A 26,932-nucleotide genomic window follows, 5' to 3' on the forward strand; every position below is an offset into this window, starting at 1 on the left:
AAAACTGTATTTCACATGTGCGTTTTAATTTATAGCATCTTATATATATTTATTTAGAGGTTTTTTTTTTAGGGGTTTTTATTTTGAAAAACACAACCGGAAGTACACCACCCTGTGTGGTCGATGCTGATCCGGTAAGTTGTGTGTTTTTGTTATGGTTCAGTCACACTTGGTCACGTGTGATAAACATGTAATAATAATACCATAGTCAGCTTATCTTTGTTATAGATAACGGATACCGTTTATGACCGGAAATAGCGTCGTTTCCGGCTCCAGACGCGCCAAAATAGAAAATGGACGCTGGTGACAGAGGCTTGTGTTTGTTTTGACAGTTCGACTCAAAGAGAAACGTCCCGGACTGTTTGGTTGTCAACTAATGGTGAGTAATGGCCGACTGGGTTTTGCTGACACTCACAGTAGAGTTACTGCTGCTGAGTTAGAGTTTCAGTCTGTGTTACAGGAGGAAAAGCCTGGTTCTTCACTAAACTGTGTCAGGTGAACGATGTTGTTTATAACAATCTTAATGTGATTGTGTCACATGAAGCCTATCGAGATGTAAACAACCTGGTGACATGTAATTGTTTTTGTTGTGGTTCTTATTTACGGTGGCCGAGACGTTTCACACTAGTGCATCAACGCAAAACACGAATGCAAAATAACATGACACAACTAACAACAACTCCACAATAATACTACAAATGCCACCACAAAAAAAGGCCACAAATGCCACGACACAGGGGCAAAAGTCGCAACACAACTGTCCTGCGAAGGAGCTTCGGGTGGGTGTAGACCAGAAAGTTGTGATGTTGGTGAACTGCTCACACTGTGTGTTGTTGATGCACAACATCGTCTGCATGGAAGAGGCACCAGGAGGAAATCTCACCTGCGACCCCATCACAAAAGACTGCAAAGCAAGGAAAGTACAAAAGACATGTATGCAATGAGAGGCTGAGGAACTGGACTTCAATATAAAGAAAATATTAAATGAAATAAGTTAAGTGTCTCTGGCAAAGACCACAGGCTAGATGTGACGTTCTGAAATTAGCGAAAGGCAACATTTAGTCAGGACTGACTCCAAATTTCACAGCTGCATTTGGCCCTGTTTGAAAGTAGTAATGAAACTTTAAATATTTTGAGTTTAAAGTTATGTTTTCTGCAAGTAATTTAACTTTAAACTATATTCAATATATGAATATGATAAGTACCTCAGACGGAAGTCACACACTATACCCTCTAATGACAAATTGTACAGGACCATAGAGGTATTAACCTTTCCCTCCATTTCTAATCCCTTTTCCTATGACGGACCTATCCGCTTTTGCATGTGGATGCTGCCTGAGCTGTCATATAAGTTCTTGGGACATTGGAATCACGGGAGTTGAGAATAACCCCAGCTCGCCAACTAAAAACATGTGGCAGGAAATCCGTTTTGGCATTGTTTCGTGGCAGCCGGTTGCCAGAGACGGAAGAATGGATTCCACTAATCTCAGCGAATTCTTAAATTTTTTGAATCCAGCAGTCAGTCAAGAAACATTGAGTCGGATCCCAACATCTGAGGTGAGTGTAGAAACACAGACTTATATGATCGGTTGTTTTTTTCAGGTGGCAGAATGACAGGACGATCACGGCTCATCCATACATTCAGAGAGTTGCTCAACTGCCTTCGACCGACTCTCTGAGTTTCTACCAGCTCCAGGACGCGGTGGCTGACCTCTGACCTGGAGGATGAGTAAGTGGGGAGAGCGGCTGAAGAAGGTCGAGCAGCTCGCTCAGTCATTCCAGCACAAGCCTCTTTCCGCTCCCTACAAACCTCGGCTGTGGCCGTGCCAGCCCTCGTCTGTCTGGAGGCTCTTCCCTCGTCAATGTCTGGCCATCGGCTTCGCTCAGAGCTGCAAGGAGGTAACTGGACACACTGGTGACACTGGACTGTCTCATCCCCTCTGATGCTTGACCCTGTTGTGGAAGTTGTTTTCTGTCTTATCAGGAAAGTCTTCTCACTTTGGTACGTTCCTGTTTTTCCAGGCTGTACATGTTTTTGCACTTGAAAAAGAAAAGTCAAGTCAGGGTCAGAGGATCTACCTGGTTACCAGTTACACTGAGCTGTGGCATTACTACAGGTGAATGGCAGCTTCACTCTGCAAAATCCGATGCGTCTTCTTTCGTGTTCTGGGCCTTGATTAGGATTTTGTCAATATCTCTTCAGGACCTACCCTCAGTCGTTGATGCACTGCTATGAGGTGATTCCAGAGGGCGCCGTTTGTAAGCTTTACTTTGACTTGGAGTTCCACAAGCCCTCAAACAGAGGGGCTGATGGGAAAACTATGGTTTCTTCTCTAATCCAGGTTGGGTTTCTTTCTTTTAGCATTTACCTACTTTCTGTTTTTATTGAGCAGCTTTTTTTTACATATAGATCATGATTTGGTTGTTTAGTTTCTGAGTTATAAGGCCAAAGGACGAGTCATTTAATCTATTGATTATTGATTGATCATTCATTAAGTCTATGAAATGTCAGAAATGTATCAAACAGTTTCTCAGAGCCCAAGGTAAATCTTTAAAAAAATAATAATTCAATAATTATAATGAAGAAAGATCTCGATAGATATCATTTTCTGTATCTTGTTACCTTCTTACCTGTTATCGTTTGTTTTGTTTGTTTGTTTGTCCATAGTTTGTCTGTAACAAACTGATGGAGGTTTACGGACTTGAATGCTCTGTGAAGAACGTCCTTACTCTTGAGTCCAGCACCGAGGAGAAGTTCAGTCAACATCTCATCTTCAATCTGCCAAACGCAGTCTTCAAAGACAACATACATGTTGGTATGTTCCAACTCACATGGAGGCAGCCAAAAATATTTTTTTAATTGTTATCTTATTCATATATTCTGTTTGATTCTTCATTGCTTTTTAGGTCGGTTTATCCATGCAGCTCTTCAACCAGTCCTGATCAAAACCAGGAATGGAGGTTGCCTGGATGGTGGGATTCATCCTGAGGCAGAAAACGGTGAAACACGGTTCGTTTTCGTCAGGACTGTGATGCATAAATGATGACCTCCGTCCTCATCATCTCTAAATCACTGATATTCTGACACAGAACACGTGTTGTTGCTGAGGGGAAAGCAGAAGAAATGGATGATGTCGCTGAAAGTCCTCAGACCAAGAGACGGAAGCAGGAAGAGACAGACCTGAGTTTCCTCAAAGTGAAAAGCAAGGACGGCCAGGACTGTCTCTTTGTTGATCTTGGTAAGACAAACCATCTTACAAATCATTCTTTGTGACCCTTACTAGTATGTACACATGGATTTTATTTACAATATCTTCAATTTAGGTGTCTACACCAAGAACAGAAATTTCCGCCTTTACAAGTCATCAAAACTGGGAAAGAACGCTGCCTTCACTGTGGCAGACAACAACCAGTTTACTGCCCAACAGAAGAAGGGGATCTCCTCTGAGGAGAGTGTGTTCTTGGCGTCCTTGGTCTGTAACGTGAGGTACACTGGAGCACTCTGACACCCACTGATGGAAGTATCATGAAACCATAGCACCAGAGCTTATTTCTGAATATCCTCAGTTTCACAGGTCAGAGGATTCTCTCCTGGGATGTCCCAGAAACAAAGACATCCACGACCCAGAGACCTGAGCAGGGATCAGCCACTAATCCAGGTAACACTGAACTGAAAACAAAGGATTCCATGAAATATATCAAAACATTTTACCTTGATATTCTTTAACACATGTATAAAGTTTACATTTAAATTTATTTAACTTTTTTTCCAATCCATTCTTTACAGAATCACTTTCGGGTTCCCTGACGTCCCCTCACCAAGAAGTGGACAACTTTGTCTCGACCCTGGTTAGGAAGGACGGTATTCAAGGAAGTAAGTGTTTGGGTTGATACAGGAAGTGCTTTCTATCTCTTTTATTAATAACTGTAACCATTAATGTTTTGTTTTTTTTTTATCATTTTTCTTTGACAAAATAATAATTTTCTTTGAATAATTTTCTCAATTTTATTAAAAAAAATTATTAGTTCACTTTTTTAGTTAAACGACAAAAAGCGTTGGTGTGTTGTAGTTGAGTTGTAAACAAAGGATTATCTTACATGCTTGATCATCCACGACAACTCACAGATTTACTTCCTCGGAAAGTAATTTTAGTAATAACCTGGCACTAAAACAATATAGTATATGGTCCAAATTACTGTCTTATTTCTCTCGTCACATATTAACCAACCCCTTGTTTTTAATGTTTATTTATTTTGGAGAATGTAAAGGATGATATCACCAGTTCCTCTTGTTTACCTCAACAGGCATCAGGCGATGGAACTACTTTGTCGCAGAACAACTGCTCGTCTACGACATTGTCAAATACCGCTGGTGTGAAAATGTGGGAACATTTCATAAAAGCAACAACATAATGTACGTGCAGTGTCTCATGATACACGTTTCTTTGAGTTTGCCCCCCCGGCCTCATGTGGTCTCATCCTCCTCTGTAGGATTGTTGTGGATCTCAAAGAGGAAGCGTGGTACCAGAAGTGTCACGACCCCGATTGCAGGAACTTCAGATCCTCCAGTAGGTTATGAACCTACAAAGCTGCTCCTCTTAGTTCTCATATTTAAAATAATTTAAGGGCACATTATAGTGATTTCAGATTTGTGGTAACCCCACCTGAACATTTCTCCTGTTGCAGGTTACCCTCTGCCACAGGAGATCTGTGTGAGCTACATCATGACACTGGTTTGTTGCGTCTCCTCAATCCAGACAGGAAACTCTGTTGTGTGTTTATGTTCAAAGACAAATCGTCTTCAACGTCTGATCACGTCTCTCGTTCACCGACAGGACGATGAGGACCAGGCTTACTTAATGGACGACGCTGGAAACATTGAGCCCAGCCAGCCACCAAACCAGACCCAGCAGAGGACAGCGTGTCCACAGGAAGAACCAGCTGACTTGTGGGGAGACGGACAGGACGAGCAGGACTATTTAAAGAGCCTGGACGACTTTGAACAAACCAGTACGGAGATCTCTGATCAGCTGCTGCTCAGTTGCATGGGAGAGTTTGATTCCCAGTAGAAGGTAACAGGTTATATTGCACTGGCTGTAAAGCATCACACATGATGGTTTATTCGCTGTAATCCCTGTAAGGTTTTATAAACAGTAAAAAAAAAATGTTCTAAATGTTTTAGCAGCATATTTGTAAGAAAAAGTTTATAAATATATTTTCTATCAACTGTAGCTCTCCCTGTAGGCACATATAAGTGGAGCTGCTGTATTTTAAGATAGTTAATGACCTCATTGTCAAGTTATAAAGTTTAAATGGCTGACAAATACTACACATAAATAAAAACAATTACCTGTAAAGCAGGAATTAAATGTTTATTTGCTGTTTTACTTAAGATGTACATATGTAATGCACGTTGTCATTTGCAATAAAACAGTTTCCTAGCAATCAAAACATCAGAAAAGAGATCCAGTCCGACACCTGCGTTTGGAAGAAAGTTTTTATTTGGCACAGTTGACAAATATAGATACTGTACTCTTTTCCTCCAGCACAATGTACTGTTGCCCTTTTCAGATCATAAGTCTTTCACAAAAACTGTAATATGGCTCAATCTGTCCGTCACCGACACGATCACAAGTGTGTTATGATCACAATTCAGAAAAACACAAAGCCTTTAGTTTAACGACTGAAATGCACATTCCGTTGCTCACAACACTGATGTGACCATCAGGGAAAGTTGTTGTGAAATGTTGACAAAGGCTTAAAATTTAAAACACTGGGCTTTTAATATGAAATGTGATAGTGTTACCACATATTTCCCCTTGAATACCTTCTTATAAATGCACTTTATGTTACCTCGCAGCTAGTGGCACTGAAATCTCCAAGGAGAAGCTAAATGTACAATAATGTAACCTTCAATATATTTTCTATGCTGTCTTTAAAAGAAAACACAAACAGCCCCAAAGAGCAAAACAAACGTCTCTCCAGCGACACGCTTCCCAGTCGGCTATTCATTACATTGTGCACCAGGACAGGTTCATCAGTCCTCTAGCCTTCAGCACTGAGAAACATGGGAATGCAGGGAATTAACAATCCGGAGTATCAGGCACGACACTGCGTACACATTTTCAGCAGATACGATATTTACAGGTTATCGGCCTGAGCAGATAACCATAACATTAAATAGTCTGGTTTATAAATAGTTCATGTTGTTGTGCTGTGTCTCAATTCAAGTATGGAGTGCACTGTAACGCAGCCTTCAACTGGGCTCGTGTTTTACGAAAAGAGTTCATGTGAACACACCCCTCTGGAATTCACAACCTCGGACCTTTCTGAAAGCTCCCAGCTCATTAGATGCTACACGTTTTCAATAGATGGTAAATGGATATATAGCTATTTTAACAGTGACATCATTTCCTAACATGTCTGAGGAAAACGCTGATATTCTTTCATCAGCCTCATCTCTTCATTCTGTCTTTCCTCGTTACCCGTTTGCTAATTTGCCAAGTAGCCAAACCTCTGTGGCTTCTAGTCACCCACGGTAACGTTTCTATTAGCGTCCATGTTGCTGTCGACCTAGCAGCCCTATTATCCTGACCTGAAAAATTAAATCACGTACACAAATTCCTGTGTCACCGCACATGAACCACAAGCTCATGAGTTCCATTTTAAGGCAGCAGAAGTACCCACATGTTGCACACAAAAAAACATCAACAAGTAAAATCCTCGCCATTTTGGCAACACAGTGAAAAGAGGGCACCACCATTTTCAAATTTGTGAAAATGAGGTATACGCAGAAGGGGCCCATCATGGACGCACGTGGTGGGTTTGAGTGAAGGAAAGCATCTGATTTGAGACACAGCATACGTGTTTTTAAAAGCATTTTTGTGGGGTTTTTATCTAATAGAAATGTTTGTAACCATGAGGAAGAGTTATGTTGGTTAAGGCATCAGCATGTCACATCTTCCCCGTTTGTTCTTTAACCCTTATCCCTGTAAAGTGCCTTGAAATATTGTACGATGTGACTTGGCAAGTAAAAGTAGAATGTAAGTAAATTTGTATTAAATTATGCCAATAACAAGGTCTTCTGGGGTAATCTGAACTAATTAGCCAGTAATAGCAGGGGAAATAAAACCGTACAATCACTAATTGAAGTTTCAGTTGGTTTGTTTTGTCCCCACAAAACTATCGGGTAGAAAAATTTGAGAAAAGGCCCCTTATTTAGACTAGTTTGGTTCTGGCTTTGCTCTAAATGATTCTCACCTCCCTACATTAGACCCAGATCCCAGTTTACAACTTAATTTGGGCGTAAAGTTGATCGATCTGGTCCCTGAAGCGGCTCCGCAGCTCGTTCCTCTTGGCCTTCAGGGTGGGAGTCAGGAGGCCGTTCTGCACGGTAAACATCTCGGGGTGAAGAGCGATGTCTTTCACCTGCAAAACAAACAAAGATAAACACTGAGTTTCATATAGTGCTGCAACTAGGGATATTTTTAATTATCAATAATATATATCAATCAATTAAGTGTCAAAACTGTAAAGTAGTGTTTAAAATCAAATGCTAGATTTTGAGAGTAATATCGTTATTGAGAAGAAATTCGTAAAATTAAAAGTCATAATTTAACGATTAAAAAAAGTCTCAGGCTACAGGCTGATACTTATATTTCTCCAGTAAAATGACACAGCCTAAAATTGACTTTATTCTTGTAAAACTGTACCCTCCTCTTGTAATATTGACTTTATACAACGTTTTTCAAAAAACAATAATTATGACTTTTTTCTCATAATATTAATTTAAAAAGAAAAAATTCAGCACTTTATTTCTTGTAATATTACAAATTAATTCTTTAGTATTTATTACTACTCCTTTATAGCTTCCGGTTCAAATGAAGCTAAATGAACGAAGCTGAACTGAGAGAAATCACCTGTTCAAACGACTTGAGTCCTGCTTCTTTACCCAGCCTCAGGATGTCCTGCAGGATGGCGTCCTTCACCTCCTAAAGAGTTGTCGAGTCAGCAAAATGGAAATTACAGTCAGAAACACACAGTCTAAGGTTGAGTAGAGTTAAAGTCGGACTGTTGATGGAAATAAATCTGACCTTTTTACTGCACAGTTCAGAGAAGGATCCTTCAAGTCCCTGTTTCTTGGCCCAAACTGGTAAATATTCTGGATCAGCCACGACTATCGCCACGAGGTACGCCTTAAAAAACAGCGCAGAGAAGATGATGATCAAACAGTACAAACTATCAGACCACATGGTGTGGACACAAGCTGAATCACTAACCTGTAAACTGTCACCATGGACAAATATCTGAGCCACTGGATCACTGCGGTTGTAGACGGTTTCTATTTTCTCGGGGGCGATGTATTCTCCTTGTGCCAGTTTGAAAATGTGCTTCTTTCTGTCGATGATCTTGAGACAGCCGTTCTGCCACGAACCAAGAAAAGAGAAACTTTAATTCAGCTCGACTTCACCATGATAATAATAATCAGATTTTTTAAGATCAGTGTTGTTCAGCTTACAGGAAGCCATTTCCCAATGTCCCCTGTGTGCAGCCAGCCGTCGTCGTCGAGGGCCTCAGCTGTTTTCTCTGGGTCCATCAGGTATCCCTGGAATACATTTGGTCCTTTGACACACACCTACAGAGGAAACCAGTAAAGGGGATGACGTTATGGTGAGTGGAACAAAGGGTTTTCCTCATCCTCTGTATGCATCTCATTTCTAATGAAGCAGAGCTCCTCACCTCTCCCTCTCCATTGGCTGCCAGGTAATTCATTTCTGCCACATCCACCAGTTTGACGGCGTTGCAGGGCAGAGGAGGCCCGACGTGACCTGCTGTCCAGTCTCCAGGCAAGGACATGGTGCAGCCGGCTGTGCATTCGGTTTGACCGTAGCCTTCATAAAACTACAGAGAAATCCACAACTTATTAGTCACATTCTTGGAAACTATAGAGCTGGTAATAAATAATCCAGAGCTGTTCCTGTCAGGCCCCTGATAAGACGCCCAAGTGAGCCCGTGTGAGAACACAGCAGGAAAATATCCAGATAATTCACAGAGCAAGTGGGCGTGGCCATTTTGAACACATGACGGATGAAGGAATAACAAAATCTCACTTGATAACCACAGAACAATTTGTGTTGCGTCATTGCCTCCACCCAAACGCCCCTCGCCTGAATGATGGATATTTCCTTGAGTTCCTGTCTAAGAAACGTTTCAGTGAGATGTGCGTGTGGTCACCTGACAGCCCAGAGCCGCTCGCAGGAAGGTCAGGATGGTCGGTGACACCGGGGCCGCTCCTGTGATCATGAGTCTCACACGTCCGCCCAGACTCGCCTGCAGAGCGTGAAACAAAACCAGAAGAATGAAATGTCAAACTGAATAAATGGACTTTATGGTAAATGGACTAATAACATCAAACTCGTCTCGTTGCACATTTCACACTTTGTGCTGTCGGGGAAAATAAATTTATCTTAATCTGGACTTGCCATCATCTATTATGCATCGTATAGGATTGACAAAAACATTGTAAAATAAATAAAACTATTGAAGATGCACAAAGATAGAATTTAGAGAACATTTCAAATTTATCAGTTTATGTGGCGGCTAAAATGAACCAAACATGTTCAAAGATAAATGTCAGATACTTTCAAAAGGAATTTAAAAACTGAATTTATTTCGCATTTACCTGAACTTTTTTGAAGATGAGTTTGTCCCACATGCTGTCCGTTCTGACCACGCCATTTTTCATCTCGGCCTCCTTCCTCCTGAAGGCAAAGTCCAGCACCCATCTCTTCAGCGGCGTGTTGGCCTGACTGAAAACCTGTGGACACGGGAGGACAGCGTCAACATTTATACAAAACCATTACATGAGAAGACAGCCCACAGAAAAGGCAGGCAAATGAAAATCCTGAATCATATGACTCTTAATGTTTGTAGACTTTAACATGTCACATCAAATAAACTGCATGAGGGATGCTGTGTCTGACCTTATCAAACATGCGGTTGAGGAGACGTGGGACGACGGGGAAGACCGTCGGCTGCAGCGTTTTCAAGTCGTCCATCAAAAGTCGAATGTCTCCTTGGAAGTAGCCGATTCGAGCCCCGTGGACGAGGACGACGCCCTGATGAAGAAACAGCTGCTTATTCCTCCGGGTACAGGTTGAGTCAGTGTGATGTTTTAGCCACAAGAGGGCACTGTTGTTCCACTTGGAGACACTACACTGCCACTGTTTGTTATTTAAACCTAAAAGTTGTTGGGCTCATTGGATATTTTAGAAAAGCTTCACAACCTTTATCAACATTCATTATTAAGTTAAACGGCTACAAATGACAATGAGTTGACTTCTCTGTGTGTTGCATTTGGTAAATTTTCTTTTGACACAAAAAACTGTCAAAAATTAGCAGCTTTATAATTTGAATATGAAAATATAAGATAAAAGAAAATGAAAGAAATAAATTAACATTTTTGACGCTCAAATTCCAGTTCTTAAAAAGTGTGATATAAGTGGCAGATGTTAGATCCAAAAAAATCACAACATGCTCCTAAACCTTTGAATTAGAAGGGACAAAGCACTGATGCTTTTAACATTTCCAGACCTCTGACTTATTATGCTTAAATGCTCTGAAAACACTTAAAGAGCCACAGACTCGACCTTATGCTCCTGATGCTTAAATCTCTTATTATTTCATTATGACAGATGTTAGGTAAACAAGTCCTCAACATACCTGTACAACCCTCTCAAACATGTGAGCTAGGGGGAGATAGGATATGTGAATGTCATTGGTGTCCAGCATGCAGTGTACCTGCGGAGCACACACAAAGCAAATCCCACGCACGTGCGCTGGTCAAACACGGCGTACTGTACCTCCACCACCCTCTCAAACATGTGGGCCAGAGGGAGGAAGGAGATGAGCACATCTTTAGAGCTGGGCCTCAGTGAGGCCTGGAGGACGTCAGAGACAAAGGGGACGACAGAGGACGACAGAGGAAAGGAAAATATAGAGGGGTCAGAGAAAGTCAGTCTGAGTCAGAGAGGAGATTAGGATTGAGGAAAGTTCCATTGAGGAAAAACAAAACGATCATATTGGATTAGATACAGATCTCATGAATGCAAGAGCAGGTTTGGTCTCAGAAATGGGAGAGACACAATTTAGTCCAAGGTAAAAAAAACAAAAACATGGAAGAGGAGGAACTACTTTTTTCAACCCTGACTTCTGCCTGCTGGTTGTTGTTTTTAAAAGCAGAACAGATGCATTTATGTTTACATTTTACTCACATTACTTAAAATGTATATTCTATGTATTTGGTTGTAATTGTGTTCTCTTTTTATTCATAATTTTTTAATCTTCTTATTCACATTTCTTTGTCGTAAGGGTTTGAGAACGATGTCTTAGGAATTGTTGCCAAATTTGTATATACATATTTATCAGCTGATATATATTCTCCAATATGAGTATCACCATCGGCCCCGAGACCTCCGTATCGATTGGGTTCTAATCTCGAGGGAGAGTCACCTGCTGTGTTTGTTTACCTGCGTTACTCTAAGGAAAGCTGCTGTGTTGGCGATCACATTCCCGTGAGTGAGCATTGCACCTTTTGGATTCCCTGAAAAGACATTAAATCTGATGATTAAACAGGACGTAGAAAAGCAAACATTTGTAAAAGGTTGCATTGTTGTTGTGTTGTTACCTGTGGTTCCAGACGTAAAGCAGATGAGTGCGAGGTCCTCTGGTGTGGGGGGCTGTAATCAGAGCACACATCTGCACTAATGCATTTGAAGACTAAGGTGCTGGTGCATGATGCAAACATTTTGTTAAGTACAAAACCCCGACAGTGTCCTATGATACAAATAATCCAAATGCTCCAGGTTGAATTTAGTAAGAATAAAGAGAATTTTTTTTTGTTCCTACTCACCACTGGTTCCTGGTGGTAGTCTTTGCCCAAGGCCTGGATATATAAACAAATGATTAGAGTGTGTTACAGAGAGTGTGTCTGCAGGGAGAGCTGATAATAATCGCACTTTAAAAACACACAGCACCCGGGGGCCTAATATCAATTTAGATCTAACCAGAAAACAAGTTATTGACAGAGCGACACGAGCGACAATAACAAGAACGTGTCGTTCTCCAGAGCATCCACTGAGGGTTGCAAGAGCTCAATAGATATAAGGTTTGATAAAGCACGGAAGAGATAATTGAGACATAAGGATGTTATTCTCACCTCAAAGTCTTTCAAACTCAGAACCTCGATGCCGCATTTCTCTCCGCGGGCCACCAGCTCGCTGTCAAACGCCTCCATGACCACGATGGTCTTCACGGCTCGCTCGCTCCCACCGTCCAGGATCATCTGAGCCTTCTCAGGCACGTCGCAGATCACGGTGGAGATGGCAGCTGCAAAGCAAGATGGCACCAGATTACCCACTTCATCACAACCTGGATCTGAATCACCGCCGGTGGTGCGTGGTCTACGTGCGTGGCTGGTGCTCTCACCTGTGTCGATGACGTAGGCGATGGCCTCCGTGCCGAGTGTGTCGTACAGCGGGACCACTACCAGGGAGTATGTGTGACAGGCCAGCTCTGAAATGGTCCACTGAGGGAACAGATCAACATTATTAACAAACAAAAAAGAAGGTAGCGATGATTTTCAATTCCAGTACCAAATTAATCTAAGGTTAGAAACTTGAATGGACTATTTTAACCTGGGTTTAACTACAATTACCGCCCTGTGGTTGTATACATTTCTTTTTCAGACTCACATCAGATCATCGTGAATATTTATTAATCTTTGAGTCCGAGTCCAAAATTTGAAGAAATTCCCTGAAGACAGACTTGGAATATCAAGTCCAAGAGACACGTTTGGTGAGGACACCGTGAACTTGACCTTTGAAAAACTACATCCAATCAGATTATTCTTTAGAAATCCTTCAAAAACAAAGGGTTTTGTGACCTTGACCTTTGATCCCCGTAATCGAATCAGTTCCAAAGTGAACGTTTGAACCAAATCTGAAGGAATCCCCTCAAGGTATTTGTTCAGATATTATGTTGACACGAATGGGAAAGAAGGGACAGACAACTCAAACATATGATGCCTCTGGCCACTAGTTTAGCTCAGATAATATTGTATGAATTTTTAATTATATAAGTTTATGTAAGTGTATTACATCCTTCTTTATGTAAGAGGGTCATTAGCTCCCGGCTAGTGACCATCAATTGGACCTATTGTTGCTCTGTTAGACCGTTTCAGTTTGTTATGTGAGGCCATAAAAACGGTTCAAATGTTAAACTCTGGAATGAAGTGAGCGGTGAATGATTTTGGCGACAGACGAATCTTTGCTCTGTAGATTGAGTGACAGACGGAGAGACGGGCGTGTAAATGTAAAATGCTGTTTCACCTCAGGCCTGTTCTGGGAAAAGATGCCAATGAACTTGTCTCCTGTGTGAGAGTGTCCTCTGTGAAGGAGGGCGGAGCCGATGTGCTCTGCTCTGTCTGACACCTGTGCAAAAACAAAAACACAAAGGTTTGTCCAGTCCTTCCCTCGGCACCGAGAAAGCACAACAGACCTCATTGCCCTGGTCTCACCTGTTTATAGGTCAGCCAATCGTACGGCTGGTCTGGTTTCCTCGATCCTAGACAAGGTTCGTCCTCTGCGAGGGAAAAAAAAAAAAATCGGATATTTATCTACATTCGCGGGGACAATGGATGATCTCTTATCCCCGGGGACTTGGATTTATCCGATAGAAGCTCGGCACTCACGTGATATTCTGAGCCCCCGTTGGAACACCTCGTACATTGTGCGTGCGTCGTCGTAGAAGTGCGTCATGTGTTCGCTGGTCTCGTTCAGAGCCGACCTCCTCGCAAGTTCTGTGCCCTACAGAGAGAAAGTCAAAACCCTTAAAATCAGAACAGGGCAAACCTTCCACGTAGCACATGACGACAAGATTTATTATGGAGAACACAGATTTATTTTGCGGTAAATCTGCTTTCTTGAGAATGTGTTCCTCCGATATATTTTGACACAAACATGGATCATGTGCTGTTTTGGTTTGTGGCTAAAACCAAGGAAATCAAGGAAAAAGCGGGTTGCACGACATGTACACTACATACACAGAGACCAGTGTTGGTAATGTAATTCATCTTTATGAGTTCCCAACACGGGTCATCTGTGTCATCAGTCATATGACACCGTCAGTGGAGACTGAAATCAATGCTGTTCATTTTCTCCCTCATCTGTTTCCTGTGTTTGCAGAGTTCACACTCCAGCTCTCTATCTCCAGATCTGCAGGTTTGGGTCCAGACACAACCAGCTGCTGCTGAAGCTGAAATGATCCACTGAAAGATATCGATTGGTCTTTTTGCTTCGTGATTTTTTCGAGCGAAGCGTCTGTGAAAACTGCTTCAGATTCTCAGGCTCCAACTCGTCTGATGGCAGATCTGAGGTTTCTCATTTTGCCTCATGTAATATCAAATGAAATACCTTCAGACTTTTAGAGGACGTCACCTTGGATCGTGCAAGATTGTGGAACATTCTCTCTTCCCTTCCCCCCCACACTCTCTCACTCAACATGTCATCGAGTTAAAGATTAATACAAATGTTTGGTCGTTTGAATGAAAAGAATCATAGCTACAGTCCAGGCTGAAGCGACACATCATAACTACACAAGACCACAAAGAACTGTTGGGTCATCACATTGAGTGATGTGCTGGTGTGTCTTTAATTAAAATAAAAGTGTATATTATATTATACTATGAGAACATGGTTCCACTTTAAACGTTTACCTCATTTTAGGGCGGCTTACAAGTTGCTTTATCAATGATTAACACATTATTTCCTAGAGCTTCATAGATTTGTTTTTTTCAAAAAATCATAAGACAGATTTTATTGTTTCAATCTTTGTTCAATCTATTTGGTAAAGATACATCTGTGAACCATCCCTATAAACTCTTGAATTCCTCAAATCATATTTATTATAGGCAAATCATTTTTCAGATGTCAGTAAGTTATTAATTAACAGCTTTTTATCCGTTAAGTTTGCAGTTCAATAGATTGATTTTGTTGTGCAAAGTTCTGGATGGTCGGTTGTCAACAGTCCAAGAACTAAAGACCAATGAGCACTCTGCTGCAGGGGGAGGCAGAGATGTCCTGATACCAGTTTAACCAGATAACGATCCCAATACCTGGACTTTGCTTATCGAGCGATACCGAGCACCGATCCAGTACCAGTGCATTTTAAAAACATAATTTATAGAACGGATTTTAACAGTTGTGTGCTACTAACACTGGTTGGAATTTAGGATTCCCATTAAAAGGTATTTCATGTGGTGCACGTTGCAGTTTTACTTGTTGGACTTTCCAGCATGAAATATTGCCAAGTGACTGACATTTTAGCTCTGACTAACACTATACTACTGGAAATCACTTCTTCTTCACCACTCGAGTTGCAGTCTTATCAGAGTGAATCTAAGATACTTTATAAACACATGCTCACTGATTGGTACATTCACTTTCAGACCTGGATTTTCGATACTGGTATCGGAACATCTCCAGGAGGAGAATTAACTGATTCGTCCCAACCTAGCACCCAAGGAGGTTAAAGGGTTCCTTACTAGAAAGTGGCATCATAAAAACCCCAAAATAGCAAAGCCTTCTTTACCAGCACATCCTGGTTTAGGTCGGAGATAAACTTCTAAGCTCTGTATATGTGAGGACGTCAAAACAAACATGTCATTTGAAGAGCTACAGCTGTGATTACGTTTCCTGGAGCGGATCCATTAACATTCCTGCAGAGTGAGACCTGCTGTTTAGGTGGTTTTTTCCCCCCATTCGTTCTTGTAGCTGGATCATGATTCAGTTATTCCAATAACACACAGTGTTACAGGAAAGTGGGTGGATATCTTGTTCTTTCCCCAATCTAACATTTTATATATTAAAAGGACAAAAAAAACAACAAAAAAAGATCACATACTGGCATTTCCACCGACTGCATCTCCAGATCACAGGGAGGTGTGAGGGCTTTGGGCCGCGTGGCGAACCAGTAGGTGGTGATGGCGGCGAAGGCACCCATGCCCATGAGCGCGTTGGTAGGCAGGGCACGCATGTACTGCCGGACGTCATCCAGCTCGGGAATGCGCAGCTGTCTCAGGACTTCCTGAGCCTGCATGGCTGATCTGCACTCACCCTGCAGCCAAACAGAGAGGGGAGCGTTACACATAGAAGGTTTTAGTCTCAATGCTGCAGCACCTCTTCTACCATATGAATATTTCTGTCTAAACATCTGTATCTTTAAGTCTATTCAAATATCGGGGTTTTATTTACCCTCACAACAGTGATCTTAGTACTTAATACAGGACTTCTTAAACCAGCGTAATCTGAAAACTGTTGGGGCGACATTCAATTTATATTTCTTGACAAAAAATGTCAGACACCTTAGATCTGAACATTATATCCTTCAAAATAAAGAACTCACAAATCACCAAGTAAGACTCGATTATACATACATAGAGACGCAGGCACACACATACAATGTATTCAGCACGTATTCAGAATTCCTTCCTTCAATCTCAAGTAAAAACTGACAGATATCGTCACAAGTGGTTTCCTCAGCACTTGAAGCACCTTTGGCAGCGTTCAGCCTCAGGTCTTCTTCTGTGCGACTCAACAGGGTTTGTAAACCAGGGTTTAGGGATTTTCTGCCATTTTTGTCTGCAGCTCCTCTCAAGGTTTATCGAGTCTGTCAGCCATTTGTGGAGCGATGGTCGAGTGGGTGCAAGGCATGGCTCAAGGACACTCACAGAGTTGTCCCTAAGCCGATCCCGTGTTGTCTTGGCTGTGTGCAAAAGGTCGTTGTCATGTCGGAAGGTGAACGATCGAGACTTAGGTCCTGAGCGATGACGTTTTTATTAAGGACCTTCTCCAAGAAGAAGCGCTCTCATCTGTTAGATAAAGTATGTGGGCTGTTTGGAAGGTAAACAGAGAGTTAATGACCCAAACATAAATACTCATGTAAGCTAAGGATGTTGATCTACACAGGGGTTTCTTTTTTGCAGCTGTTTTTTACATGACTACCTATGGGAAGAGGCCACAGAGGATTCCAGGGCTGCTGGTCAAACAGCCGACAACTCAATTTAGTTCAGCCAGCTACTTTATTTTGTTTATGTTTAACTCAAATAAAAAACCTTTACATGAACAAGCTGTGATTCCTTCTATATATATATATATATATATATATATATATATATATATATATAGAAGGAATCACAGCTTGTTATATATATATATATATACATATACATACACACACATAATTTAGAGTCCTACTGTCATGTGCATTATATGAATGTGTGAGACCAGCTTCTCCCCTATATGTCTCAGTTTGGCTGAGTGTCCTAGTCGATCCAAGCATCTCTTATTTTATATAAGAGTATATAAGTCACTGTGTTCATGAGGGAATTCAATGTTACTGAAGAAGGTCACCTTCTCCAGATCTGTACCTCCACACAATGCTGCAGGTGGATTCAGGTCAAGGTGGACTGTAATGTCACATTCCACACATCATAGCAGAAGGTCTGAATACGTTTCAATGTGATATTTCATTTTTGCAGCTTTCTATAATTCTGTTTTGGATTCAAACAGATTTTGCCTAACGCTGAAGCACGACAAAATGTGATCAAATTAAAAAAGTTTGAATACTCACTGAATGTCATTGCTAAATTGTCCAAACAGTAATTACACTCAATAGAGCAGAACATGAAAATAAATCCTTGGAGCAATGTCTTGTAATTAAAGTCCTTGAATTAAAAAAGGGTTTCACAGACGCTCTCCTCTTATTATAAAAGATTTGGAATCAGTTTTCCATGAGCAGTTTAAAATCTATACAAGCCAGAAGATGTTTTTCCAAAAGAAAATTATCAAACGGTGGAAAAATAAGCGGCTGTGCGAGCTGCATGTGTGCGTTTGTGTTTGCTGTCGTTTCTATTCAACACTTCCACATGTTGTACACAGTAGGTAGACGTGCCGTCCTATTCAACAGCTGCGCACTTTGGAAACAAAAGGCACAGGAAGGAAATATGACTCCACACATAGTTTTGGCATCACGGGCCTCCAGGGGGGAAAAGAGGACAAGACAACAGACACTACTCACAGACACACTCCGGCAATACTGAAACTCATTTCTGAAGGGGAATGAGGTTTTGAGGCGGGGATGTTTAAGAAATGAGCTCACTGGGTTGAAACCGCATTATCTGAAGTGCCAGATAGATGCTGTCTGACTATAACTGAGAAAGGTTGAGAGATTTTAAATGCATGTTAAAGTGCAAATCACCTGAGCCTGAATCAGACTAAGATATCCAACTTTTCCAGTTACTACAATTAATGTATTAACTGAACAAGTTGGATATATTAGTCTGCTATTATATATAATAATCTCTTAGATAGTATACAGAATAGATATACTAATTAGTCTCCATCATATAGATATAGTATCGATATCTAGATCTAAGGAATGACTTATCTTCATTTATTGGGTCTTTGTCTCTCGTTATAATCTCATCAGTTATCAGACAGACGTCTTTACACACCTCAGGGCTCAACTCATCTGACCTCTGCATTGTAAGACAGCGGCTCCGCTGCCAGACGAACAAGTGCACAACCACCTCAGTGGCAATAATTGACTTCTCACCTACTTCTATTATTAAAGCCTCGCCCATGACACGGGGGGCTGGTGCCAACTGGGTCAAAGGGTTTCTGGGAAAAGCCGCCAAACGAGCTTTACTTACAACTTTAATTCAACACATTGTGTGATTGTGTCTCCAGTGAGATCATGGTCAATCCCAGTAGTTTTTATATAAAAGAGTTAAAGGATTAAAGAGAAAGTAGCAGCAGCAGTATTAGGTGGTTTGGATCCATTCATTCTCTATGGCAGTAAGTGCTGTATATAGATGTATAATAAAAACATGCAAGAATAAAGCTCAGCTATGAGAGACAAACAGTGATCAGACCACTTCTATGTGCTCTCCAGGAAAAAATTTGATAAAAATAGGTAACAGTCATAAAAGCGGCTCAATGGATATCGAGAACATTTGTCAAGAAGTAAAGGCCAACCAAGGAAAAATAAATCTCAGTACTCACAAGTCAGCAGTGTTTGTATGAGAGGAGGCAGAATCAGTGTCTTAGAGTTATAGTGTATCTGAATGACCGCGTGCTGCAATAGTTGCTATAAGCAGGACCGTCACTGACCTCTAATAGACCTCCGAGGTTCTCACCACTATGAATAGCAGGAACACGCCCCTTTCAAACAGAAACACAGACGCAGGAGACAGCGCCAGCCACTCAGAGCGCAACTCAAGGCCCAGGAGGTGTTTTTCTGCTTCACCCATTGACTGGCTTGAGCACATTGTCCTAACTGTCCTTACTCAACATGGACTGTAAATATGAAGGTTGTCTATAACCGGATATTAAAAATGCAAACCCATGTGTCTGAGATGTTCAAACATACTAATGTCCGAAACCATTGAGAAGCAACAGTGATTTTAAATGTTTATTCACGGGTCAAAGACCAAAACCTTATCCTCCATTATCTGAACACGGTTTGTGCAATTCTAGTGTTGCTGAGCGTCCGAACCTCGGAGGAATAAAGAATCACCCCAGTCACAAAGAGTCTGTGTATTCTTCAAGATAGACATGTTGACTAATCCCCCTATTTGCATTCTGATATCACAGAGTATTGACTGTAAGCAAAACACACACAAAGCTTAGTATGTGCAAATTCCTCCGAATCCAAGATGGATAAGACGTTAGGATTCCCAGTTAATTATCTATACAGGAGAAATTCTGCATCTTATTTTCCGACAGTTTCAGCTGATGAGTGTAAAGTGGGCAAAAAACATGTGGACACCGAGGACACGTGGATTTACACATTTCATGCTGGCGTTATCAGCTACAACAAAGACAGTAAAACACAAGAAGCCTGAGAGGCAACTCAGTTTGACCAGCTGTGACTGTAGCAAGAAACATACACATGGATCTTTGTGGCGTGAAACAGAAACCCATGTGTTACAATAAAATCCTATTACATATCCCACCATGGCATATGTAATTATGTCAGGATATGAGTGTATAGATATCGAAATATAGTCAGATATTATCTGGGACAGTTATATCAGATTCTGGGCTATTCAGTACATTTAATATGGGACAAAACAAGGCCCTTTGTCACATTGATGCCAAAAACAAAACTAAATTTAATCGAGAAATATTATAACTTTAACTCTAATGGTCAACAAATTTATATTGTAATTTTATGGTCCACAGCATATTGTCATGTTGCACTTTTAAAATCAAATATTCAATCAACAGAAATGTTACCAATTCTACTTTTTATATAGTCAAATATTTATAAAATTACAAACTTTTCGTATCATTACTTTGAAATCATGACTTCATTTGTCTTTTTTAGTGACGGTTATAAAAATCGGAGACACTTTAAGATATGTTTTGTCAATACAAACACCTCTTTTGGCATATATTAGTACTTTTCCTTTTAGTTTCACTATGTGTCTCTCTGTCCAAAGGCAGACCGCAGTCACATGGTAGCAAAAGTTTCTCCACCACCACCTCCACTCTCCGTACTTGGCCTGGGTGCATGACAAGCCAATGGCAGGGCCGGCTCTCCGGTCACCCCACACCCCAGCACACACACACACACACAAGACAGTGGAAAAAAGAGGGGGAGAGGGCAGCCGGTTCATTTGACACATAACAGAACATCGCGATTTGTTGGCAGCGGCTTGCAGCTTGAGCTCAGACCACAGATGTCAGTTTTGCATATGCGCAAGCCACAACCAGGAAGTTGCACACAGGAAAGATTGCCGGACAGTCGCACTCCTCTGTACATGTTCCTCTTCCTCAAAAAAAACCCCAGACCAGTGTGACACTGAGCTGATAATGGGTTTGGGTGTTGAGCGTCAGGTCAGATGATTTAAGCTCATTATTACGGCCCCACCACCGGAGCATTAGCACACGACACCACAATAATCCCACTCTTGTAAGACAGATGCTTTCAAATCCAGTATCCTTCTCCCAGCTGCTATGTGAACTGACCGGAATTGCTTGGATGAGTCATTATTACAGTAATTTGTCATCACACTAAAATGCCAAACATCGTCATGTCCCAGATTGCCAATTAACCCTCCCCTTAACCGAAGTTTAGTTTCACTTGGCACAGCATGGAGCCATAGAGGAGCAATACTCGTTTTTAAAAAGGTGGAGTTGGCTTCTAGCTTTTCCCCATAGTCAAACACAAGTGCAGACATGTAAAGACTTCATTTATATGCATTTATGTGGTGTAAAGATGCAGGTGCTGGCATGTCTGGCCAAGCAGCTTGATATCTACAGTGGTGACTAAATGTTACTTCCAAAGCCAAGGAGAGCATCATGGTTGGCTAACATGAGTCTAACATTACCACAGTTATTTTCATATGATGAACTTTACACTGACAAACAAGAACAGTGCTGTTTTTTTTAACATTAGCATTACATGTCTTCTCCATGTAGCAGCTGATGAGGAGGATTGTTGCCATTTAGTTTTAGCCCATTGAAATAAACCCCCTTCAAGTAATTATAATTCAAATGAGCTAGATAAAATCTAAACGTCCCCTAGGCCGTATTCAAGACATGACCTGTGGATAAAGTCTGGAGAATTGGGTGCGGACCCTACCCACACTTTGCTTTTCACGCATGCAAAACGCAGCGGGGGGGGGGGGGGGTTCTCTGCACAGACGCGTTTGAAAAAGCAACAAATCCTCCGCATTATTCAGGCGGCGGACAGGAAGTGACGAATTAACTCCGCTGCAGAGATCACATGATACATTACACAGACATCGGCGTCGGCTCTTGACCTCTTTGACACCGCTTCGCTTTTTTGCGTCTGTCGCGTGTAAGAACCCCCCCCCCCCCCCCGCCCCCCACCCCAGAATCGCTCACAGTGAATCCGATGGGATATAGACATTTTTCCGGAGTTCCTGTCTGTAACTAGCTGGAGACACACAAGCGCTGATTGTCATCTCCACACAGATACGCATGACTACTGCCGAGTCATTTGACCTGGAAAATTATCGACCATTGTCTTCTTTCCCACTGAAGACAAAAGCAAGATGTTAATGGGGTTTACAGTGGGCTTTTTGTCCAGTGCGAATACAGCATAAAATTAATTAAATATGCACTAACATAAAAGTTGTTCTAACGATAAACAGGTTAGAGGCGTTCAATGAATGATGAAAGTGTCTTTTCGTTCCAGCCATAATCTCACATAAGTCTGTAAATCATTGCTCCTCCGTGTCCTTGCTATACGTCAATGAGTGTCTGTTACAGATGTTCTGCTTAATATAGCTCACAACAGAGGAAGGACATTTTCTGTAAAACCTGAAACTAGACTCTCAGACAGAGTTTGCATCCGACTTCTTCATAGAGGGGGTAAAAATGGCCCCGACACAGTATAACAGGCCACACTGGAGTAGCACTCACTTCTCCAAACTGATTTGTGCAAGTAGAAGCAAATGCAGTGGCTCGTTATCGATTCAGCTCTAAAAATGCAAAAATGTTGTGTTATTGACGTGGATGCAGCTGCCAGGGCCTCATTGATAATTCGACTGTTTTACAAACAGCTCAGTATGTCTCGAGGGCGTGGATTCTAAACAGAGGGATGAGCTCACATATTCATGTGCAAAACCTTTATTATGTAAAGGTTTAACGGGGGAATTGAGCAATTATGCTGCACAGGTAACTTCGGATGAGCAGTTGCTCAGATGAGCAGCCTGAAGGGAGTTTGTGAAGGTGAACAGGTAGAGACATGAGCCGACATGCAGGCACAAGACGTTGAGAAATCAGGTGAGGGGGGGTAGATGGTTACTCCTCCTGACCTCTGATGTAAGATATAAATGTCCTGACCCCCCCCCCCGGTGAAATTGCACACTCGCGGTCACATGGTCAAACAGTGGAGAAATGTACGAGGTGAGGGGAGGGGAGGGTGGGGTTGGGGGTGGAGGAGGGGGGGGGGGGGGGGGTTTGTGAAGTGGAACAAAGGTCACGCTCACGTCAACTGCTGCCAACACAGCGTCAGGCCACACGACCGCTGTACTGCAGGTCAAATAAAAAGCTACGGCCATTTCTGAGAACGCTCAGTGATCTAATCAAACTGAAATTCAGCCTCTGCTGTGTTGAATTAAAGTTGAAAAACCCCAGAAGTGGCTCACTCACTGTTTTTCCTGCTCTTATTACAGAAGAGTTTGGGGGAAATGTGGTGATTCACTTTCTTGGTTAGAATTAAGTGAGACACCGCTGTGCTGCCTGTACTGTAGAGATAAAGCCATTTGTTTTAAAAACTAGTCATTGTTGATAAATCTAAGTTATTTTCTTAAACTTTAAGCTACTCATAACCATTATATCTTTGTTGTTTCAATGCAGAAAACGGTCTCACAATATGAGTTCAGATTTCCAACAATGTTCTCCGGGGTCAACGACCTTTGTGGCTGGCTAATATTCAACTTTGAGTTTCTATCAGAAAAATCATCTGGTAGAATTATTTGATTTGTCGCGCCACATCCTCCGTTTGCTTCTCTGCCACCGACCAAAGCGAAGTGATGACAGGGTGGCAGTCTGCTTCGGAGTCACAAGACCACAAAGTGTCCCTCTGTGTGCGTCGATGAAAGCTGCTCCTGTACTCAGAGGCAGAGACACATGACCGAGTCTGCACAGTCACTTTGTTGCCATCTCTGTCATGTAACTGCTCATGTGACTAAAAACAAGCATTTTCTCCTCTTCCTTTCCTCAAAGGGGAGTAAATCCACAAACGCAACAGTGGAGCTACATTCCAAAGATTCCTCCGGGAAGTTTTCCCTCAACACATCTCCGGTACCAAGCACATCCCTGAACTGCAACTCCCCTCAGAACTGTTGTTATGATCAGTTTCGACATCCTTACATATCCTGACACTTCATAGGACAGGGCTTCCAATCTGGATCATTAAGAATCTGAGCTCCATCCGTCTGTTGTTGACAGTCAGAGAGTTTCTGTCGTCTCTGCTCTAATAGGAAACGACAGAAATAATTCAATCACTGATTTGCTTAACTGTTGTTTCTCTGATGTTTGCAGCGAAGTTAAAAGAGCATGTGTTTGCTCCAGGTGGTTGAGACGGCCGACACGTTGGGACTATCCCAAACTTTCCCAAACGCGAAGCAACTTTAGAAAATGGAAAACATTTAGCTGTGAGAAAACCAAACAAATGAATTAACAGCAAATAACAGAACCAGCAAAACATAGACACCCTAAAAACAGAACAAGTTGAACGGAAAGATGCCGCAGGGTTGTTCAGTCGACATATGAGAAATTCTCCCGACCCCTAGGGGGAGCGCTGATCGCAACGGTTTAAGCTTCAGGGTGCAAGACTTAGACCAAACCTTAAGGGGGCCAGAGCCAATCTTTAATTAAAAGATAAAAAACATAGCTTTTTATGGCACGAGAGGGACGGACAGGAAAAAGAAAACAGTTGCCAGCTGGGGGCCCAGAGTGATGCCCTCATATGGAAAGATTTTGGTTTTAAAGCCTGTTTGTTGGCTGTCCGCTAGTGACAGACTGCTGTGGAACTTCTTAGACACAACAGTGAACTGGCATTGCTTATTAATAAAATATGAATAATTAGTTAAGTTACTAGTATTTGTGCTGCTGTCTAGTAAGAGTAACAAGGTTGTGCACATCACTGGAATTTGAAGTTAATTGCGTTAAGTACATTTTCTTCTGTTGAGGTTAGATTTTGTATTCCATTCATTTCTGTTGGGTTCGAACATTTAGCAGCCAGCAGAAACATGATCCAGTCGTGTTGTCTTCACAACACACGTCACGTTTTGCACAAATATTTGCAATTGTTAGTCACCTCCCACCCTGTGGTCATGCTGCTGAGGATGTGAGGGAAAGGTGAGACGTTTACTAACAAGGTGGTGACTATCCAAGCAAGAATCTGCAGCAGTTGACACAGACAGGTGCCAGGCATCAGACATGAACCCCCAGCACCATAAAACACGACTGCAGTAACATCTGCAGTCGATGTTTATAAACTCGTCGAGCACGTTTATCTGGATGAGGGGGGGGACGTATATACTGTGGCTACACCCATCCGTTGCTCCCACACAGACTTCAGCTCAAAATAATATCATCGGCGCAAGATGGCGGCCTCCGAGGTTATTTTGGCTTCACTTCAGTGTTGCGGGAGGAAGTGGAGAGGCGTCGTCCATCTTTGTATACGTCCCATGATTACACGTGATGACCTCTGGTGATATATACGTGCAATAAATACCTTGAAGTAACTGGAAATGATAAGAAGAAGAAATAAACTAAGGTAATAGTGCATGAATGGAAGTGAAAGCATGGAGTATGTGTGCAACTCTAACTTCCATCAGGGGCGCACTAAGGAGGTTACCAGGTCTCACACACACACACAGACACACACAGTCACACACAGCTCTGAGTGATACGGTGGGAATGCCAGGACGTGTCCTTGATAATTGCTTCATTGTTTCCCTCTCTCACTCGTCACAATCTTATCTCACTCACAAACAATGGCGTCAGCGTGCAGGGCTCTTTAAAAACCGCTGGATAAAGACGCAGATTAGACAAGAAAAATCAAAGTATCTGCTCTCACAAGGTGTCTAATCAGATCCAACGCTACGTGTCCATGTCTGTTGTCATCTCACACACTCACACACACCCTGGGGTTTCTCAGCGACACTGACGGGCACAGAAGAAGAAGACGAACCCAGTCATCGGATCACAACAGTCGCTGGACAGATGCAGTCGATGTGGACATTGTGAGATTGGAGCGCAACACAAGTGAAAGGGTTCGGAGGAAAGGCGGATTGAAAACGTGGCTCGATCTCCGGTTTCTCTTTGAAGACATCAACACAAAGAAGAACACAACGCGGCCCTCGTCCTGCAGACTCGCAACCCCTTTGCCCTGACACACAACCTTGTACACAATGTGACCTCGTCTACACGGAGATGTGGTTTAATAAAGGGTTCCACTGACCAGTGCGCAGCAACAGATCCGGAGACTCGAGCCTGACTCTTGAAGAAGCAACAGCGGCAGCAGTGATGATGATCTACGCTGTGTTCGGCTCGCAGCCAATCAGGGGCCGCGATGCTCTGCGTACAGTTTGAGAGAGCCCCTGTGATTGGTCGACATCGGTCGTGACAAAGTGGTTGAGCCTGTATCGCATGTAAACCGAAGCCGCTACATCCTGTATAACAACCCCCAAAAAAAGACTAGACACACCTTCAGTAGTGGAACGTAACGGAGTATATTGCCACAAGTACTATAACTATAGTAGTTCTCGTTGCACCTACTAAATTAGCAGGAGCGACACACACACACAGAGGAAACCCACAATGAGCTTTATAACAAAACTCCAGGGTTTAAAATTCATATTCAGACACTTTGACTTTAACCTCACATCACGTCCATCGCACTCAACCCACTCAGTCAAACAAGAGGTTGACAAATACACACCAGTCAAACTGTCAAACTCATAAAAGTAAAAAGGGAAATAAGGTAAATAAACCGAGAATAACCCAACAGCAAGAGCAGCCAATGTACCATTTTTTCTCAAACAGATATTAAAACCTGCTTAGATGTTCAAAATCGACACAACTAAACTTTTAACTTCCTGATACGTGGATGTACTTTTGTTTCCCCCTCCGACTCCCAGCCGCTACACACCCACAACATGTCGCTCAAAGTGAAACCCCCAGACCCCAGCAGACTACACCTACCTCCTCTCCAGCCATCAAACCTTCTCCCTGCATTCCAACGAAGAGTGAGGCGTCTGTGTGTGGAGGTGTCTGTGTGTGCAGCTGCCTCACTCCACCGTCCTGAACCAGCACCTCCACCTGAG

General features: G+C 42.2%; 2 protein-coding genes across 5 annotated transcripts; one reads left to right on the forward strand and one right to left on the reverse strand.

Annotated features, from left to right (window-relative positions):
- Positions 1-146: 146 nt before the first annotated feature.
- On the forward strand, positions 147-7,146 carry primpol (primase and polymerase (DNA-directed)). The gene is made up of 14 exons (XM_053416636.1): positions 147-379; positions 1,603-1,899; positions 2,023-2,117; positions 2,204-2,342; positions 2,669-2,816; positions 2,908-3,010; positions 3,091-3,239; positions 3,325-3,487; positions 3,568-3,659; positions 3,788-3,874; positions 4,306-4,414; positions 4,492-4,568; positions 4,687-4,733; positions 4,836-7,146. The coding sequence occupies exons 2-14, from the start codon at positions 1,726-1,728 to the stop codon at positions 5,067-5,069; spliced, it is 1,617 nt and encodes a 538-aa protein (XP_053272611.1). The 5' UTR covers positions 147-379; positions 1,603-1,725; the 3' UTR covers positions 5,070-7,146.
- acsl1a (acyl-CoA synthetase long chain family member 1a) lies at positions 5,480-26,932 on the reverse strand. 4 transcript variants are annotated; one of them, XM_053416599.1, is made up of 20 exons: positions 26,811-26,932; positions 15,961-16,173; positions 13,751-13,865; positions 13,577-13,641; positions 13,389-13,490; positions 12,487-12,586; positions 12,218-12,387; positions 11,912-11,944; positions 11,687-11,738; positions 11,529-11,602; positions 10,723-10,800; positions 9,984-10,118; positions 9,683-9,817; positions 9,235-9,330; positions 8,740-8,901; positions 8,519-8,635; positions 8,280-8,423; positions 8,094-8,195; positions 7,920-7,991; positions 5,480-7,428 (listed from the first exon to the last, which is right to left on the reverse strand). In XM_053416599.1, exons 1-20 carry the CDS (start codon positions 26,841-26,843, stop codon positions 7,288-7,290), a joined length of 2,139 nt encoding a protein of 712 aa, XP_053272574.1. In that variant the 5' UTR covers positions 26,844-26,932; the 3' UTR covers positions 5,480-7,287. The 4 variants fall into 4 exon arrangements, with proteins under 4 accessions (XP_053272574.1, XP_053272600.1, XP_053272582.1 ...); XM_053416625.1 differs by lacking the exon at positions 10,723-10,800 and adding an exon at positions 10,863-10,940; XM_053416607.1 differs by lacking the exon at positions 26,811-26,932 and adding an exon at positions 26,068-26,166.

The sequence above is a fragment of the Pleuronectes platessa genome, chromosome 3, assembly GCF_947347685.1.
Source record: "Pleuronectes platessa chromosome 3, fPlePla1.1, whole genome shotgun sequence".
NCBI lineage: Eukaryota > Metazoa > Chordata > Actinopteri > Pleuronectiformes > Pleuronectidae > Pleuronectes > Pleuronectes platessa.

Excerpts from the sequence above, each read along its gene's own strand:
- primpol (XM_053416636.1), top strand. The coding sequence starts at position 1,726 with ATGAGTAAGTGGGGAGAGCGGCTGAAGAAGGTCGAGCAGCTCGCTCAG. Across the intron at positions 2,343-2,668 it reads TGGTTTCTTCTCTAATCCAG|TTTGTCTGTAACAAACTGAT; the intron begins GTTGGGTTTCTT and ends GTTTGTCCATAG. Across the intron at positions 3,011-3,090 it reads GCAGAAAACGGTGAAACACG|AACACGTGTTGTTGCTGAGG; the intron begins GTTCGTTTTCGT and ends ATTCTGACACAG.
- acsl1a (XM_053416599.1), bottom strand. The coding sequence starts at position 26,843 with ATGCAGGGAGAAGGTTTGATGGCTGGAGAGGAG. Across the intron at positions 16,174-26,810 it reads GTTTGATGGCTGGAGAGGAG|GGTGAGTGCAGATCAGCCAT; the intron begins GTAGGTGTAGTC and ends GTTTGGCTGCAG. Across the intron at positions 8,424-8,518 it reads ACATTGGGAAATGGCTTCCT|AACGGCTGTCTCAAGATCAT; the intron begins GTAAGCTGAACA and ends GGTTCGTGGCAG.